The 17,518-nt window shown below is 43.7% G+C and overlaps 1 protein-coding gene across 2 annotated transcripts in view; it reads left to right on the top strand.

Annotated features, from left to right (window-relative positions):
- Positions 1-17,518, top strand: part of Adcy2 (adenylate cyclase 2) — a 381,912-nt gene that overhangs the window by 6,369 nt on the left and 358,025 nt on the right. For both annotated transcript variants that reach the window (XM_036206713.1, XM_036206711.1), the window contains exon 2: positions 10,581-10,778. In XM_036206713.1, the coding sequence (XP_036062606.1) occupies positions 10,581-10,778 (198 nt within the window). The remainder of the gene's footprint in view (positions 1-10,580; positions 10,779-17,518) is intronic.

Genomic DNA, 17,518 nt, shown 5'->3' with positions numbered 1-17,518 from the left:
CCGAGTGTCTCATGTCGATACACTGCAGCCATCTCTTCAGTCACTGTTTATTTCTGGGGGTAGCTGGTGATGCTGGGCTCCCCAGCTAAGGCTGTATGTCTGTGGTTCCCACCGCTTCCTCTGTTGTGTGTCCCCATTCAAGTTCCTGGAGAGTCCAGCCATTGCTGAACACCCCATCATTATTGATTTCTGCTTCTCATACTTGGAATGCTCGTGAATGGTACAAAACGGTTTAACCCTCGCATTGCTGGGGAAGTTCAGATAGATCTATCTCTGGGCATGTTTTTCTCTCAACTCACTGTGAGCTCTATCAAAAAGGAAGTCACTGTCCTCTGTGGGTGACACAGCACTGACCAGGCAGCAGTCTCCTCACAGCTGCATTTCCCATATGTGGCCACTGGTGGAGAGCATCGTATTGCTGATCCTCCTGCATCCAGTCCTAGGTGTTGGTAGGTAACCCTTTCCAGTTAAACTGTTCTTTCCTCAATTCCTTCCAAAAAGTACAATGAATAGCAGAACCACACGAATGGGACTTGGTTGTGATTTAAGTATGATAAATCCCCTGAGTAGTTAGGACAAGACGAGACATATACTATGCCTAAAACAAGTTTTTCCTAGTCATGGCTGTTTTTATACCACAGAAGGATCTCCATATCAAGTGCTTGTGTCAACAGAGTTGTTTCAGGACGAAAACAAAATGAATACTGGAAATGTTAAATTCTGCATGTGAAAGACCAGGCATGTGCTTCCATTTATATGATAAATGTGCATAGAACTGTTTTTTTTTTTTTTTTAAGGAAGAAGTGTGGATAGTTTAGTTGCAAGTCACATTTTGACAAAAGTTTAAGATTCCCCAGAACAGAAATTCTTGCCAACCCGACCTTCACATTGTCTTCTAGACTTCTCAATTCTTACCTTTGAGTAATTTTAAATAAAATTACCAAGAGTAATAAAGGAATGTTTACCCAGTGATAACATGGTAATACACTAAGAAATATACACACATACCTGGTTTGCAAATCCCAGGTGTGCTTGGGAGAGAAAAAAGAGTTATTGAGTCACTTTGTATATTTGTTTCCTTTGACAAAATTAGTCTTGTGCTAAATCAATGCTCTCTTTGTGTAAGAATACAACAAAAGCATATAGAAGGGGTATGACAGGCCAGGAGAAGGGGTGCTGGGGATCAGGAGAAGGGGTACAGGGGGCCAGAAGAAGGGGGATGGGAGCAGGAGAAAGGGTACAGGGAGCCAGGAGACGGGGGGGGGGGGGGGCTGGGGACCAGGGGGAGGGGTACAGGGGGCGGGGAGGAGGGGGCAGGAGAACGGGGATGGGGGGCAGGAGAAGGGGCACAGGGGCCAGGAGAAGGGGTACAGCAGGCCAGGAGAAAGGGTACAGCAGGCCAGGAGAAGGGGCACAGCGGGCCAGGAGAAAGGGTACAGCAGGCCAGGAGAAGGGGCACAGCAGGCCAGGAGAAGGGGTACAGCGGGCCAGGAGAAGGACTGCTTTGCTGCAGCCTTATTGGCAGTGTTACAGATTATTCCTTTAGTGCCTCCCTACCTCCCTACTCTTTTTTTTTTTTCTCTTGTTGTTTTCCTTTGGTCTACACTTTTGTCTCCAGAACCCAGGATCAGGTGAGAGTAGTGGACACAGGAACAGTTGTCAACCTGGAAACTGCAATGAGCTGACTGGGCAGCTGGGTCTTAGAGTCGCTCAGAACTCTAGGGTGAACTGTGCTAAAGGAATAAGGAGAAGGAAGGCACAGGGAGAGAAAGAAGAGGCAGGGAAAGAGGGAGGAGGAGGGATGGAGAGGGAGGGAGAGAGATCAGAGTCATGATCATTACAGTCTTAAGACGCTGTATTTCAACCCAATCAAAAAAGCTAGTGATGAAAATCATTAGGGACATTGAAATATATGGAGTGAATATTGTAATAGAGTTGAAACATGCAGGAAAGAAATGCAAAGGTCCCTTGTTTGTTTGTGGTCATTTGTTTTGTTGAGACAGGCTCTTACCACAGAGCTCTGGGTGTTCAAGAGCTCACAGTGTGGACCTGTAGAGCAGGCTGGCCTTGAACTCACAGAGATCTGCCTGCTTCTGCCTCCCAAAGGCCCTCAGTAGAGAAGTTAGTGGATCAGCATGGATGAAGCTTCCCATCTGTACCCTTTACCTTCCTTTATCCCATGGTTTGATATCACAGCTACAAGATAGAGCTCAAAGGCACTGGCTACCACTCCTGTACAGTTACTGCCAAGGCTGAATTATTGTGTATGGTACATGAATGCTAATGTGTACAGTGTGTGTTTTAGTGTCTTGTGTTATTTTTAAAAGAATATGGTGCAGCATTTAAGATTTCATGTTAAAAGTCTCCTGTAAACATTTCTAAGGAAAGGAAATCTTAGGCTAGTCTGTTAGTAGAATTAATAAAAGCTACAAATACCACAAGCTCACTGCTATGGTCAGCTGAGATATGATCACCTGGGTACAAATGAAGTGGACACAGCTCAGACATAGGGTGAACCTCACAGTCCATCTCCATGGTAGACGGCAGTTAGTTCGGACCTAAGAGCCGTACACTCTGGAATTGGGAGGAGGTGCAGAGTGGGATTAATCATTCGATTAGCTTGATTAATCTTCCCTTCCTGAGCCCAATCCTCCTTGATTTACATCTGGATTACTTGCTTACTTATAAACAGTCACTAATCCAGGGCGGGTTACATCTGCCCAGTGATTTATTTCTGAGTGTATGTTCCATCTCATTCCCATCTCCCTCCAGGCATCAGCTTCACATTGAATTGTGTTTGTCTTTTCTAGATTTCCATTTTTGTTCACTTTGTCATACCTGTGTACACATACAGTGTACATATACAGACAGTCACCACCAATTTAGTGATAGTTTAGTGTAAGACTTTTCAACCTAACGATCGTGAGAACATGATATTCACTCAGTAGACACCAAGCTTGCAGCTCTGAATCAGACTCACTCCTTACTTGAGTGATGCAGTACCGTCTTCTCTTGTACACTGGGCAGCAGTACCAAACCCCACTCTTTGTCAGATTATCACGAAGGAAAGCCTTCCAGGCTTCAGAACCCGAGCTGCTGTGGCTAAGCCCAGATGCTCTCTAGCTTAGGTAATCTGAATACATTTTACCCTTAGCCTATTTTCATTTATGAAAGCCAAGAAGCAGAATCTGTGTAAGTGTACTGTAAGGTGGAGATCCAAGCACATTGTCTTTCTGGTAGAAAATCAACTTCTACTGATGAACTTTAGTTATTCTTCACATACCTCCCGTGTATTAAAATCCCACACGTGGGTGTTTTGTTCTAGACCGTCCTGCACCATTGGTTAACATGACTGGTTCTTGTTTCACCATTGGTTTTAATTGTTAATTTAGCCCAATTATAAACACCTGGGAAGACTGTACCTATGAAGGAAGGTGTCCAGATTAGGCTGACCCGTGGGTGTGTCTGTGTGGGGTCATCTTGATTGCTTCAGATGAGGTGGGCATACCCCACCCCCAATAGGCATCATCATTCCCTGAGTTTGGGCCCTGGAGTGTGTGCTTTTAGAGAAGGGCTGAGAATTAGTGAGTACACACATGTCCACTGTCTCTCTACTCTTGAGCACTTGTGATATGACCAGCTGTCTCACTGCTGCCGTGGATAACCTGGCATTTTGAGCCAAATAGACCCCTTCTCCTTGATTTTTTGCCAAGGGTATTTTATCATACCAGTGGAAAGGAAACAAGAACAATTGGTTAAAGTTACTTGTTTTGGGTATCATTGATTAAATTATTTGTCTTAAATAATTAATCAACGAGTTATTTTTGAGACAAGTTCTTGTATATTCCCCACTGGCCTCAACATTGCTATGTATTGAACTTAAATTGAGCCTCTTGCCTATTCCTCTCAGGTGTTGGAATTGTAATTGTGAACCATCAAGGAAGGGAATTTTTCTACCAAGCTTCACAACAAAGCCATAACAGGTGATCCAGAATGATTGATAGTTATAATTGCTATTACAGATGACCTTCCTGGTCCTTCATATATAGTATATTCCTTCAAGAAGATAGCACCCCCCCCCACACACACACACAAAAATTCCATCCATTGATAGCATCAAGCTCAGGAAGAGTCTAGTGTAAATGATATTCATTTGCCCAAAGGAAGGGTGGGAAGTCATTACTTGTGGCTAGTTTTATTTTCCTTGGTCTGGATATCTGTAGGCTGGAAAGACATATTGTTGACTCTTTAGCAATCACCTCATGTACCGAAAGCAGCCATACTAATACTACCCACCCACCACTGCGCCAAGAGAAAAATCCAACTGAAAGGCTTTATTAGCCACATACTTTTTAAAAGATTGTGGGGTGATAGTGGTGGTGGTAGTGGTGGTGTGTGTGTATGTTGCCTGCATGTATGTCTGTATACATGTGTGTTTGCCTGGTGCCTCCAGAGGCCAGAAGAGGGTGCTGAATTCCCTGGAACTAGATGGTTGTGAGCCACTGTGTGAGTGGTGGAAATCGAACCCAGTTCCTATGGAAGGGTAATCAGTGCTCCTAACCTGAGCCATCTTTTCAGTTCCCAGGTCCCAACTTTTAGTTGGACCTTATCTCTGACCTACCCTTATTCACTCAATTGTCTGTATGACAGACAGCCTTTTGTAGTACTGGGCATCTTAGCGTGCATTCATTCTCTTCTCAGGTCTTGTAGAAGATTAGCAACGGTTTCTCAAAAGGAGAGTAATTTTTTATCAGGGTTTAAGAATTACCCTTAAAGCACCAACTTGGATCATCCAGGAAATCGTGAAGATTAACATGGTTGTTCACTTAATGGCAGAGGACTGGGGGATGGGAGGGTGAAGAGAGGTCAGTGGGAATCTCTTGGCTCCTGCCTTCTGCAGCCAACATCTGCTCTGCTGCCTGTCATCAGCAGTCACAGTTGGAGACAAAGAGCCCCCAGTACAATGAATGCAAAGATCAGTACCAGCCTTTCGGGGCACTGTCCATCCACAGGCACTTCTGACTGAAGACATTTGGTGAGGACTCACCTGATGCACGTTTGTCTTCCACATTCCTCTTTGGTTCAGCTCTTGCAAAGAAACATAGACTTACAGAGATTCTAGGAAAGGTGGTTCCCAGCAACACCAAACCCACACCATAACAAACCATCCCGGCGTTAGGACTTCTCAGTCCCCTAGTCCTGCCATCCCCCAGTGCTGCCATCCCCCAGTGCTGCCATCCCCCAGTCCTGCCATTCCCCAGTGCTGCCATCCCCCAGTGCTGCCATCCCCCAGTCCTGCCATTCCCCAGTGCTGCCATCCCCAGCCCTGCCATTCCCCAGTGCTGCCATCCCCCAGTGCTGCCATTCCCCAGTGCTGCCATCCCCCAGTGCTGTTACTGTGTGCCATGCAACTGATACACTGTTTCATTATTCTTTCAAAATTCAGTTGATTTTTTTTCCGTCAATCAGAGGGTATTTTACTATTAACCTGCACATATGAGGTGAATTTTAATGTGCTTTACATGTGCTTTTGTATAAATTTCCAATTTGCGTTATACTATGATCAAAGAACATTAAAACTTTTACAAAGTTTTATTACTTTTCAGCAAGTTGCCTGATACATAATTACTTTATATGAGATACTGATTGAACCCAGGGCACTGCACAAGGTCGGCAAGGGCTTAAACTGCACTCCCTGTGCAGTGTGGGATTGTTCTGCGTGCCCGTGTGCCTGGAAAGGTAATTGCCCTCCTTGGATCTTGTAATCAAGTCAAGCTTTCCACTTTCGTTTGCTGTTTATGTTGCTTGCTTGACTTCGCTTCTGTCCTGTTTTCTTTCTCTGTCAACAGCTTGAGGGAGGTGCTTGAACCTCCTGTTCTGAGGAGATTCGTTTACTTTTCTCTCTATGTACACTTCTGCTTTATACACTTGGAGGGTTATTAGCTTGGTGCATGTTTAAGAGGGTCACAACTGCATATTTGTTTTACATTCTGTATTAAAATATAACTCTACAAATAGGAATAGGAGTGGTTTTTTTTCTATTACATATGACAACAGGTGTCTCCAGACACACACCTGTATCAAATGGAGAGCCTCATTTAGTGCAGGCTTTCACTCCCTCCCCAGCACTGCTACTCAGGGTGCTGCAGTGTTTACTGACCACCCAGAGCCATGGAGTCTGCAGCAGGGTTCGGTGAAGAAGGTGACTGGGGTGCTCAGCCATGTATGCTGCAGGATGCAGTGCAAATGCATTTCTGCTCTCAGGACGGCCTCAAAGAACCCCAGGGAAGTATTTTTAATATAAAAAGTATTGCTTTACACGAGGGTGTCTGTTATCATCTCAGTGGAAACTAGCACCTTGAACAGGAAAAAAAAAATACCAGTGCACATGGAAAATAAATGTTGAAGACAGATAACTGCTGCTCTGCAGAGTGGCCTGGAAGAGACCAGGGAGCTGTCATGTAATAAACAAAAGTGATGGGTGTGTAATAGTCCTAGCAATTAGAATCCATACAGAATTACCTGGAAATGCATCAAAAATGAAGGACAAAATTTTCAAAGAGAGTGATAGGAGCCCATTATCATTATAGTAGATAATACCTTGTAGAAAGTTCCCTTTGTGGAAGACATTTTAGTACATCCCATTTTCTGTGCATTAGCTCTCTCTTTCTACCTTTTAAAAGGCATTTTAGTACTGCTAAAGGCATTTAATTTAGTACATTTTATTTCATTTGGTGTGTATGGTAACTTTTTTTTCCACTAAAGGAGGAAGGGGTCGTGAAAATAAAAATTATTTAGGTAGATAATGCTTTGATGTTTTCATTTGCATATTAAAAGTGACTGGTTCTTTTCTGTTACAGAGTTTTATAATTTCATCTTGCTTAAAACGTAGCCATGGGGGTAACTCCACGGTGTCCTTGTCATCCATTGGGATGGTGTGGGAAAGGAGAGCCATGTAATTTCAGTCTGAGGGAATTCCTTGACTTCATTTACTTAGCCTTAAGAAAAATGCGCAATGCACTGGGCGAGACCTGGGGAAGAATGCAGTTTACAAGCTTTTACATTCTCTAATGAATGCTCGCCTCTGTTTTCCTTGACACTGCATAAAAGGTTCTATTTTGTGGAGAACTCTCCTTGAAACCTCACTCAGAGCTGAAGTTCACCAGCAGAATAAGTGGACAGCTGTCTTCTTCCTGCTTTTCAGTGGGTTCAGGCTTGGCCAAGAGTCAGGTCCCCAGCCTCATGAGCAGCAGCTGACTCCTGTCCTGCTGGCCATGTAGGGCCTCAGCTCTCTACCAGGCAGGTCTCACTGGGCAAAGCTGGTGCTGCTCTGCTAGTGTGCATCATGATTCTGGTAATGTCATCCAGCTAGTGAGTAGAAGTGTACTCGACCACCAGGATCCCACTGTGGCTCAGGGGCCTGCCTCCATAAAAATATATTCAGAATGACAGTGTGCACTGAGTTGTAATCATTAACTCTGAAACCTTGATATATCCTTGTAATATATATATATATATATATATATATATATATATATAAATTTATTATATATTTATTATATATATAAAACCTCTGAATGCTACTTCTGTATGATATTCCTCCACCCAGTACTCAAGGATCATGGCAGAAGATGGGGCAGAAAAATCATAAGAACCATGGACAGTCAATGATTACAAAGAAATGGTGTTTTTCTGGACACAGCAGAGTAGTTGCACATATGGATTAACAACAACATTTGTGGCAGCATGCACATGGCCTGCATGGGTCTGGGTCAGAGAAGATCCTAGCACCAAGAAGAGAGGTGGGCACAAAGTCCTACCCTTAGCCAAAGAGCTGTTGGGCATTTGATAGCTTCTGGGAAAGGATGAGTCAGTTGTCTTGAAGGGTGTGCCCCCTGGTGGGTTGACCTTCCTCTGGTGAAGGCCACACATCCAGTAGTAAGTGTCTAGAATGAACTGCACGTAATGGAGTACAACGGAATGGATACAGAGTTGGATGGGGAAGGAAAGAGTTGGGGTGGGGCTGCATATGAACCAACATGCTTCGTACAACATTCTCAAAGAACGAGTAAAAATGAGGAAACTGCCTGCTTTCTAATTTTAAGAGAAATTAAAATATTTTGTGGGGAGCTAAAGGATTGTGCAAACCAGCCACTTGGCTACTGTGACTAATGGAAATGCCAAGGAAAGCAATTTACATCTAGTGACCAGACACTAAAAACAAGCAATAAAAAAAAAGAGAGAGAGAAGAGAGACTTAATACTTGAATTTAAAAAGTAGCATAGTATTATAGCCAAGTGAGATAGCAGGTCTTAGTCATCTTTGCAGAGGGCTTCCCAGAAGGCACTGGGAAAGCTCCTGTGGACCCCTCCTCTGGCATGGCTTCCTGAAGGAGCGCCTCTGTGTCTTCCGCTTCCTACGGCCCCTGGCCTTTGTTTTACAGCTATGCATGTAGGAGTCAGAAAAGTCGAACACTGCCTCTTCACTGAATTAATGAGACAAATGAAAATTTGTTCTGGAAAAATAGCCTTTAGGCTACTGTGTGATTAGTTGTTCGTCCCCAGCTCAGTTAAATTCATAGTGAGAGGGTTAGGAATATGAAGTTAGTTTTCATGGCCCCATGTGTGCCATGAAATCATAATCCCCAGTAGGGTACCTTCAGATGTCATGCTACCATGTCCTGGGCATGTTGGCTTACAGTATCTGAGGGCTGGGCTGTCAGTTAGCCTAGAGGTTGCTCATTCCCCTTTGCAAGGACTGTCATGGTATCTGAGGGTAAGAACATTAATTTAGGGGCTTGATGATGGGTGAAGAGATCAGTGGAGTGAGAGAGTAAGAAAATCTCAAGGATTTTCTGGGTTTTGTCAGTTCTTGAAACACTGGTTCTTCTGGCCTGTGCAAAGGCGTGCCTTTTAAACTGGGTTTGCTTCAGGGAGAGGGCTGAGCCCCTTAGGCTGGAGTCCTGCTCCCCTGCTCTCTAGGGCACTTCTCTGAGCCCCACTTTCTCAGTTTTAGCATGGTACTAGCATGAGGTCTGTCTCATAGGACTTGTGTAAGGATCCGAGAAATTAAAATACACCAGAGGGTTAAACATGGAAATACCACTGAATGCTGTGTACTTCTCTTGTTCTGGTTGCTCTTTTCCTACACAGACCATTTAACACACGTATCATTGAGAGCACAGGAAATGAAGAGAGTTGAAGGGCGTCTGAGTCCCAGTTCTGCTTGGGCTCCATGAAGGTCTTGGCTGCTCTGTTCTGCTCTGTGGCTGGTTGCCTGGGACTTAGATGCAGCCATCTCCAGTGTGAAGCTGCTAATGGGATAGCGAGGCTGTGTGCCCCAGATCACCATAGGCATCCCCTGGCTACAGAAAACTTTGTTACCTTTCTGTTCTTAAAACTTCACCAGAGTCCTTACGGTCCTGGCCATGCGGAGATTTTTGACTGAACGTTCACATCATGTGTTAGTGATTGCAGACCCTTGGGTGAGGATTAAAGATACTTACACTATGTCCTGTCCCCTAGTAAGTGCCATCCACAGCAGGACTTGTGTTTATGGAATACAATCTCAGTTATTCCTGGTATAATCAAAGGGAGCATGGTGTCTGTGCTACAGTGCTCACCTTGTATACAGCGGAAGTGTGTGTGTGTGTGTGTGTGTGTGTGTGTGTGTGTGTGTGTGTAAAGAAACAGAAACAAGCTGGGTGGTGGTAGTGCATACCTTTAATCCCAGCACTCTGTGCTCTGTGAGTTCAAGACTAACCTGGTCTACAGAGTGAATTCCAGGACAGCCATAGCTACACAGAGAAACCCTGTTTTAAAGAGAAAAAAAAATTGAAAGAAAAGAAAGAAATAGAAACAAAATAAGTATATAAAAATGGATTTAGAAATGACACTGTTAAGATGCTAATAATCAATGAATGCCCACTTCCTTTTCACTTAGGAGTTCCAGAGAGATGGAGGGAGTAACAGCAGCTATGGGCTCTCTTTTACATTCTTCCAGTTCTCTGACTTCTATATTTAGCACTCTCTATTCCTTCACTATTAACCTGTGATCCCTTTAGAACAATAATTGGCATGAATTAAAATAAAAGCTAATCATTGTAGACATGGAGTAGTTCAAATGTGTTTCTTTCTTTCTTTTTTTTTTTAAATAAAGCATTCTAAATCCATTTGGTGACTTAATTTCCTGAGACCATGGTATTTATGATCCTTTAATTCAGGCAGTGAAGTTGATGGCCTTAAGTTCCCCTGGCGTTAATGGGTTCTTACATTCATTTGCTTTTCTTGAAGTCACTTCTGTATAAAATCTATGTCTCCATTTTTCTGGAAAATATAAATGTGATTGTCTGGCTATTTTGTCTAGTTTAAGTAGTCAATATTGCATGGTCTATTGAAAACCATGGTTATTCAATATAAAACTTGGAATTTTAAAAAAAAAACTTTTGAACTGTTCTACTTTTGAAATAATTTTTAGACCTACATAGTTTGGCATTGATTGCCGTAGGTGATGTTTCCTTATAGGTCATTGTCATTCTGTTTCTTAACTGCAACTTCTCACTCTACTGTTTCTCTCTCCAGGAAGTGGAAGACCACGTGGCGTTTTTAATAACAGTTCCCACTGCCCTGGCAATTTTCTTTGCCATATTCATCCTTGTGTGCATCGAGTCTGTGTTTAAGAAGCTGCTCCGAGTGTTCTCGATGGTGATTTGGATATGTCTGGTTGCCATGGGATACCTGTTCATGTGCTTTGGAGGCACCGTATCTGCCTGGGACCAGGTAAGGCATCAGCATACTTTTGTGGTCTCCATCTCCATGCCTTGAGTCAAGCCTTACTTGATTTTGTAGACTTCATCTTAGACTCTGAGAGCAAAACATGACTGAAAAGAAGGTTTACAAATATGTTGTCTTTTAATTGACACAATAATTTTATATTATGGATTATAATGTGATACTTTGATGTATATATGATTTGTAAGGTGATGAAATCCCAGTAACTAATATATCAAACACCTGACTGAATTACCCTTTTTGAAATGAGAATGTCTAAAATCTACTCTTAACAACCTTTTTTTGAGATAAGGTTCTACTATGTAGCCATGGCTGGCTTAGAATGTACTATATGGACCAGGGTAGCCTCAAATTCACAGGTCCCTCTGCCTTTGACTCTGAGTTTTGGGATTAAAGGCATTCACCAGCCCTCCTGGCTCCTTTTAGCAATTTTGAAATATCTAATCTATTATTATTGACTGAAGTCAGCATACTGAGCAATAAATCACCAAATCTTATTCTCCCTGTCTAGTTGAAAGTGAAATAAGCCAGACACAGAGAAGAAAGTCCTTTGAAATATCTCCTGGAGAGGTGCTTGCTAGCTGAGGTCATACGGCGCCTGTTAGAATTCATCAATCCTGCTGGCATTAGGGCTGGGCAGATCCCTGGTCCTTTGTTTGGATAGTGGAGCCACTGCTTGGTGTAGTCTGGAGTTCAGCCCCATCACTTAGTGTGCTCTGACTCTCCAAGACTAGTTCACAGATACATTCCTTCTCAGTTACACTTTGCTTTCTGTGTAGTCAGACTCTGGTGACACTGCTGTTTGACCAACATGATCACGTCCTGTGATTAATATTGTTTCCTATTCTTGTTGCAAACTCATGCTCATTTTGCTCCTGTTGGGGCTCTTGACTTAGTCTTGGCTCATATCTGGGTGACGTCGTGTCTTAACAGTATGGTCTATCCAGTGATGGAACTCAGTGGGTCCTCTCATGCAGCTGTCTGATGGCTTAGTGGGATGATGTGTCAACTAGGGAAAAGGTTTGAGTGGAGGATATTTATACAAGATGCTCGCTTAGTTTTCAAAATAATGTGGTGATATATTGTGTCCCCCAATATATTGTGTGTCCTAATAAAGCTTATCTGAGGATCAGAGGAAGAAGCCAGCCACTATATTAAACACAGAAGTCAGGAAATGGTAGCGCATGCATTTAATCCTATCATTTTGGAGACAGAGATCCATTTGGATCTCTATGAGTTCAAGGCCACACTGGGAACAGAGCCAGGTATGGTGACACACACCTTTAATCCAAGCACTAACCATGGAGGTGTGGAGGTCTGTACAAACAGACAGGGAGTGATGTAGCTGGGTGGAGAGAGGAAATGAGATGGCAGAACAGAAAGGCATATAGGCGTGGGTATACAGGAAGTAAGTCTCTCTGGAGACTGAGGGTTGGTGAGGTAAGGTTGGCTGTGGCTTGTCCTATTCCTCTGATCTTTCAGTTTTAACCCCAATATCTGGCTCCCTGTTTTTATTAATAAGACTGTTTAGCAAGTTGTCTTACATTCAGCAGTGAGAGATTCAGCAGCCCAGAGGCCCCTCACAGGAGGAAGAAAAGAAGGATCTAGAAACAGAATGAGGAGAAGCTTTGGGTTGATGAGAATAGAGAAGAAGAACTGCAGTAGATAGAGGCTGATGGAGACCTGAAGTCAAGATGGGAATGTGTGGAGAAAGTATTCTTAGTGTGTCTATTACAGAGCCCTAGCTGAACCCTATGTCAGGCATGCTAGGGATCTGCCAGTCTCTGCTTATGTGAGCATCATCAAACTGTCCTTGGTGACACTTTTTGCTGCAGAAGTTAAGACAGGGAACAGTGAATTCAAGTTTGTCTCACTCTAAAATGGCACTGTCATAATAGACACAAGAAACAGTGGGTGACTTTACCTCCTCTTCACGACTGTCCCCTCAAGCTTCTTAGAGGGCTTGGCATGCACCCCTATGCTCTGGACAGCATCATCTCTGTCTTCCACTGCTGTCCTTCTGCACACCTGAGACCAGGTGCACCAGACCACCTCTGCATTCATGCTAGTCCAGAGCTAACATCAGCTCGAGGGTAGTCAAAGGCACCTTGCTGCTAGATGGCACAAACCCAGCATCTCCTGGCTGTGGTACTCTCTAAGTTAGTGGGACCGCTGCATAGGAAGCATCCTGTCTGGAAGGCCAGGGTCCGTTCCTTGCTCACAGCCTTACATGTCTGCACACATTTCAGAATCAGTTTGTCATAGTCAATGGAAAATCCAGTTGGTGTCTGGAGTTACAGTTTTTTAAGTCATTGACATTTTGCTTGGCATGAGATTTAAATCTTAAGAATCTAAGCAGGGGGCTGGGAGGGCATTAAATTAAAAAAAAAAGAACACCTAGAGAATTTCTGTTGGTCCTTCCCTGTCTGAGACAGCGTGTCTCTTAAAATGTCTGATGCTCTTTTCTATCTCTCTAAGACTTTTCCTTCTTCATAAAATTAGCAAATTTCTGTTGCTTTGTAAATGGGATTTTAAGATGGCCTTTCTCCTGCCCTGTTTGGCAGCCTATTGTTGTTGTCCTTGCTCAGCTCATAATGTACATGCAGTTAGCATTACACAGACTGAGCAGGCGATATGTAGAAATATATGTGTCTATGCACATGTGCACATAAGAGCAATTAACAAAAAGAGACCATGAATTTGAAAAGAGCACAGAGGGATGTATGGGAGGGTTTGGAGCAAGGAAAGGGGAGGGGAGATATAGTGTAATTATGTTGAAATTTCAAAACTAAAATAAAAAAATTACATATCAGTTAAGAAAAATAAAATGGGTTAATCAAACTTTAAAAACTTACTTAACCTAATTATTAATGTTGATGTGATCTGGGTTTTTTATTTTTATTTTATTTTATTTTTTTGCTGATCTGTACACAGCAGTATCAGCAGACTTATTGCTGTTTCTTTGCCTAGGGGATTTGGTTTATTTGCATGCACAATACTGTCATCTGTTGGTGACATAGAATTGCTGTCTTTCAAATCCTTAATTCACTCACTCTTACATAGCATACTCATTTCTTAGCCGGAACTTGTGACATATGGGTGAATAAGAGCCTGTCAGGGGCATCAGACCTGTTTCCTAATAAGACACTTCAGATCCATTAGTCGCTTTGTAATTATTCTTAATAGTAGAACTTTTAAATCAAGAAGGATTCTCCTATCTGTTCGAAAGTCCTTCAGAGAACAGCCTTCCACGCCTCTGTGTGACCGTCCATCAGTCCCCTCTGACAATTCTCCTGGAGTTTTCTGTTGCATTCCACTTCCTGTTGTTGTCTAATTGAACTGCCATGGATGTGGGCTCCTTCCTGAACACTGGCTATCTGAAAATGTGTCAGTAAGTTTACCCTGCTCCAGAAAGTGCAGAACCACCCCTGCTCTTTAGAACAGCATGGTCCCTTGATGGTAGTGAAACTAATGTTGAGAAGGACTACCTCACTGGAGAATTTTCTAGAACAGGTGACTGAACTGTGAAAGTTGTTCCTTCCTGCTCACAGGTCCTCTTGGCAGCGATGCACAGAGATCACAGTCAGAGAAAAACCCAGTGTAGCTCCTATGTCCTTCTCTGAGGGCACGGGCAGCACTGGCAGTATGATGCACTGCCCAGATAACTGTTTGATGAGGGCGTGTGTGGCGTTGCTCCTGGGCCACATTGGGTTGTACACAGCCTAGTGAGCTGAGTGTCAGTTGACAGCCTTCCAGCCTTCCAGAGACTAGGTTGACTTTGTCGTTTCTAGTTTCGAAGAGGTGTCTCCAATAATGCATAACCCTCAGCTCTGTCATACATCATCTTATACTTTTCTGAAGCTCAGGTAAACAGAGGCACTTTCAGAAGTCAGTGCACTCTAAGAACCTCGCTTACCTCCCAGCAGCTGAGGCCAAGTCCCTCCGTGGTAAGGTCTCATCTTCACTGTGCAGGAACTTACATGCAGTCCTTAGCCTCCCCAGAACAGGACAGGGGTGAGAATGGCTGGCACTTAGATGATGTAGCCGGCCAGGCCCTACTGAGTGCTTTCCTTTCACACAGTACGCGTTGTCTTGCCTTGTTCTACTTGTGTGGAGGTGGCTGGTGAAGGATCTTGCTTATGCTAAGATGCAGGGTAGGGGAAGAGGTTTGCACACAAGAGGACTGACTTCAGAGACCAGCTCTTAATCAGTGTGACGGTCTGATGGTGGGCAGAAGCCAGGGATGGTGGTAAATGCCGTCCATCATGGAGGACCAAAAGAATGATCCAGTCCCCAAATATCAAGGAAATTGAAATCTGAGGAGTGCTGCCTCAGCATTGGGGCAGGTAGGTGTCCACATAAAGTTACCCAGCAGCTCTGGCAAGGTAAAGATGGGGGATTTGAGCAACTCTGGGAAAGTACGGGCGCGTCAAAGGGTGGGAGGCTTGGGGTAACCTTGTCAATCATATAGCTTCAAAAGAATAACTGGGGCGGGGAGAAAGTGGAAGGTAGGGGTAGGGTTCAAGACATTGGCCGTTGATGTATGTGGGGCCTTTCCAATGCGGTTTTGGTTTAACACATGCCAACCTTATCTGGACGTTATTACACTCCACAGTAACTGGATCTGACTTACGTTTGTTTTGTGTAGCTGTTTGCAGTGGTGTTTTTTGATGTTCTGGAAGCTCTGAGTAGCTGGGGAGGTGAACTCTAGCATTCTTACTTGCGTTTCACATGGAAGTCCTTGATGTTCACCCTGTGCTCTGCGAGAGCTTCTGGTTACACTACCATTTCTCCACTGATAGAGTGGCCACGTGGCCATGCTTGCCTGTCATCTATGGATTAAAAGAACTTGAAGCATTATGGGCTGGGAATCAGCACAGGGAGATATGAAGCATAATTTCTGTCCTGACATAAATGGGACACATTTTGTTTTTGAAGAGCTCAGTAAAAATGTGCATGAATGTCTCTCCTTTACTTAACACATCACACCACGGAGCATCAATCTCTGCCCAGGAGCCTGTAGAGTGAGTATTGGGAGCTGTGAGGCTACCAGTGTCCCAAGAGTCAGCCCCCCAGAGAAGTTCCATGAAGGCTCACAATGATGTCAAGATGAATCCCCTGCTTAGAATTGCTAAGGCACATCCATGCCAAGAGAGGCAGATCTTGACGGGCAAGAACTTGTAGAAAAGAAAATTGCTTGCTCTGGATGCTAGTCCACATTTCTGGGATTGCTGTCACCAAGAGCCATACCATCTGAGTTAGGTTTGGTGGCTTAGATGTGTTGTCCTCAGCTCTGAAGTCAGAAGCCTGAAGTTGGGTTATAGGCTGGGTCATGGTTTTTTTTTTTTTTTTTTTTTTCTGTAAGTTCTTGAGGAACCCTTTCCTCACCTCTTCCAGCTTCTGCCATGGCCATCACAACTGGACATCCTTCATCTCTGCCTGTGTCTTCACTTTGTGTTTTCTCAGAGTGTTGCCATATGCCTCTTGAGACCTTTATTATAAGAGCACCAATCACACCGGGATTGGACCCCTTAAGTGACCTCTTCATTTAATGAAACCTGTAGAGACCCTGTTTTCAGACTGGTTCTAAATGGTTATATTCACTTGTGCCAGGATTTAGGAATTGAATAATCTTTTGGGTTGCAGTATTCAATCCTTGACAGATTTTGTTTCTGGAGAGTGTATGTTGCCCCTCGGGCAGCATGTCCCTCCTGTGGCTCATGCTCTGTTGCTTCCTCTCCCATTGTAGACTTGAGAACTCTCCCACTATTACCCTTTCCTTTAGAGTGCAGATTCACTGGAGAAGGGAACCTGTGTGAACAAAACACTGTCTGTTGAGTATTAGAGATGTTCTCACGTGTAACTATTTGGTAAAATACATCTCCACTGATGGACAAGGAAGCAATCATTCACTTACTCACTTGGCTATAGAGACTCAGGAGACATTCTCTTTAGCATTTATATGTCATGGGCATTGGCCTATGTTCCAGGAACAAAAATGCTGCCTTTTTATTTCTATGAAAAGGACATTGGGTTCACCTTTCTTATTTGATACTTATTTGGAAAAAAAAAAAAAAAAGAATGTCTTCAGTTTTCACTGTGAAGCGTAGGTTTTTAAGTGATGGCTTGTTTGGTGAATTCCTGACAGGAACAAGCCATTTCTTCCTAGCTGATGGTCATTCTGGTTTGTTGAGGCAGGAATGGCTTGCAGAAGGCTGGAGGTGAGGAAGCAAGTTCTGATCAGGATTGATGACCGTTGACCAGAACGGCAGATGCTTATGTAGCTACTGAGAGCCACCTGGAAATGCCTCCCTGCATGTGAAGGAGCTGAGTCCTGTTGCCCTGCATTTTCCCCCTAGGAAGAATAAAATCAAACCTGCTCCTGACAGCTTTGTTTCAGCTGTGGCAGAAAGCATGGACTGCGATGGTGTAGACCTGCAACACTACGGCCAACTTGGGAGGGTTGATGTTGTGCTTTCAGAAAGAAGGGACTTTCTTGGATCTGTTGCCTTAAAAGATGCCAGCCACATGATGAGTACACACATTTTTTTCACAAAACCCTGTAGAGCTGGGCAGTGGTGGCATGTTCCTTTAATCACAGCATTCAGGGAGGCAGATGGCTCCCTCTGAGTTCAAGGCCAGCTTGGTCTACAGAGTGAGTTCCAGGACAGCCAGAGCTACACAGAAAAACACTGTCCCCAAAACAACCAACCAAGCAACCAAAACAA

Source organism: Onychomys torridus, chromosome 15 (assembly GCF_903995425.1).
Source record: "Onychomys torridus chromosome 15, mOncTor1.1, whole genome shotgun sequence".
Classification (NCBI taxonomy): Eukaryota; Metazoa; Chordata; class Mammalia; order Rodentia; family Cricetidae; genus Onychomys; species Onychomys torridus.
The sequence above is the reverse complement of the archived record's forward strand: the minus strand, read 5'-3'. Positions and strand labels throughout refer to the sequence as shown.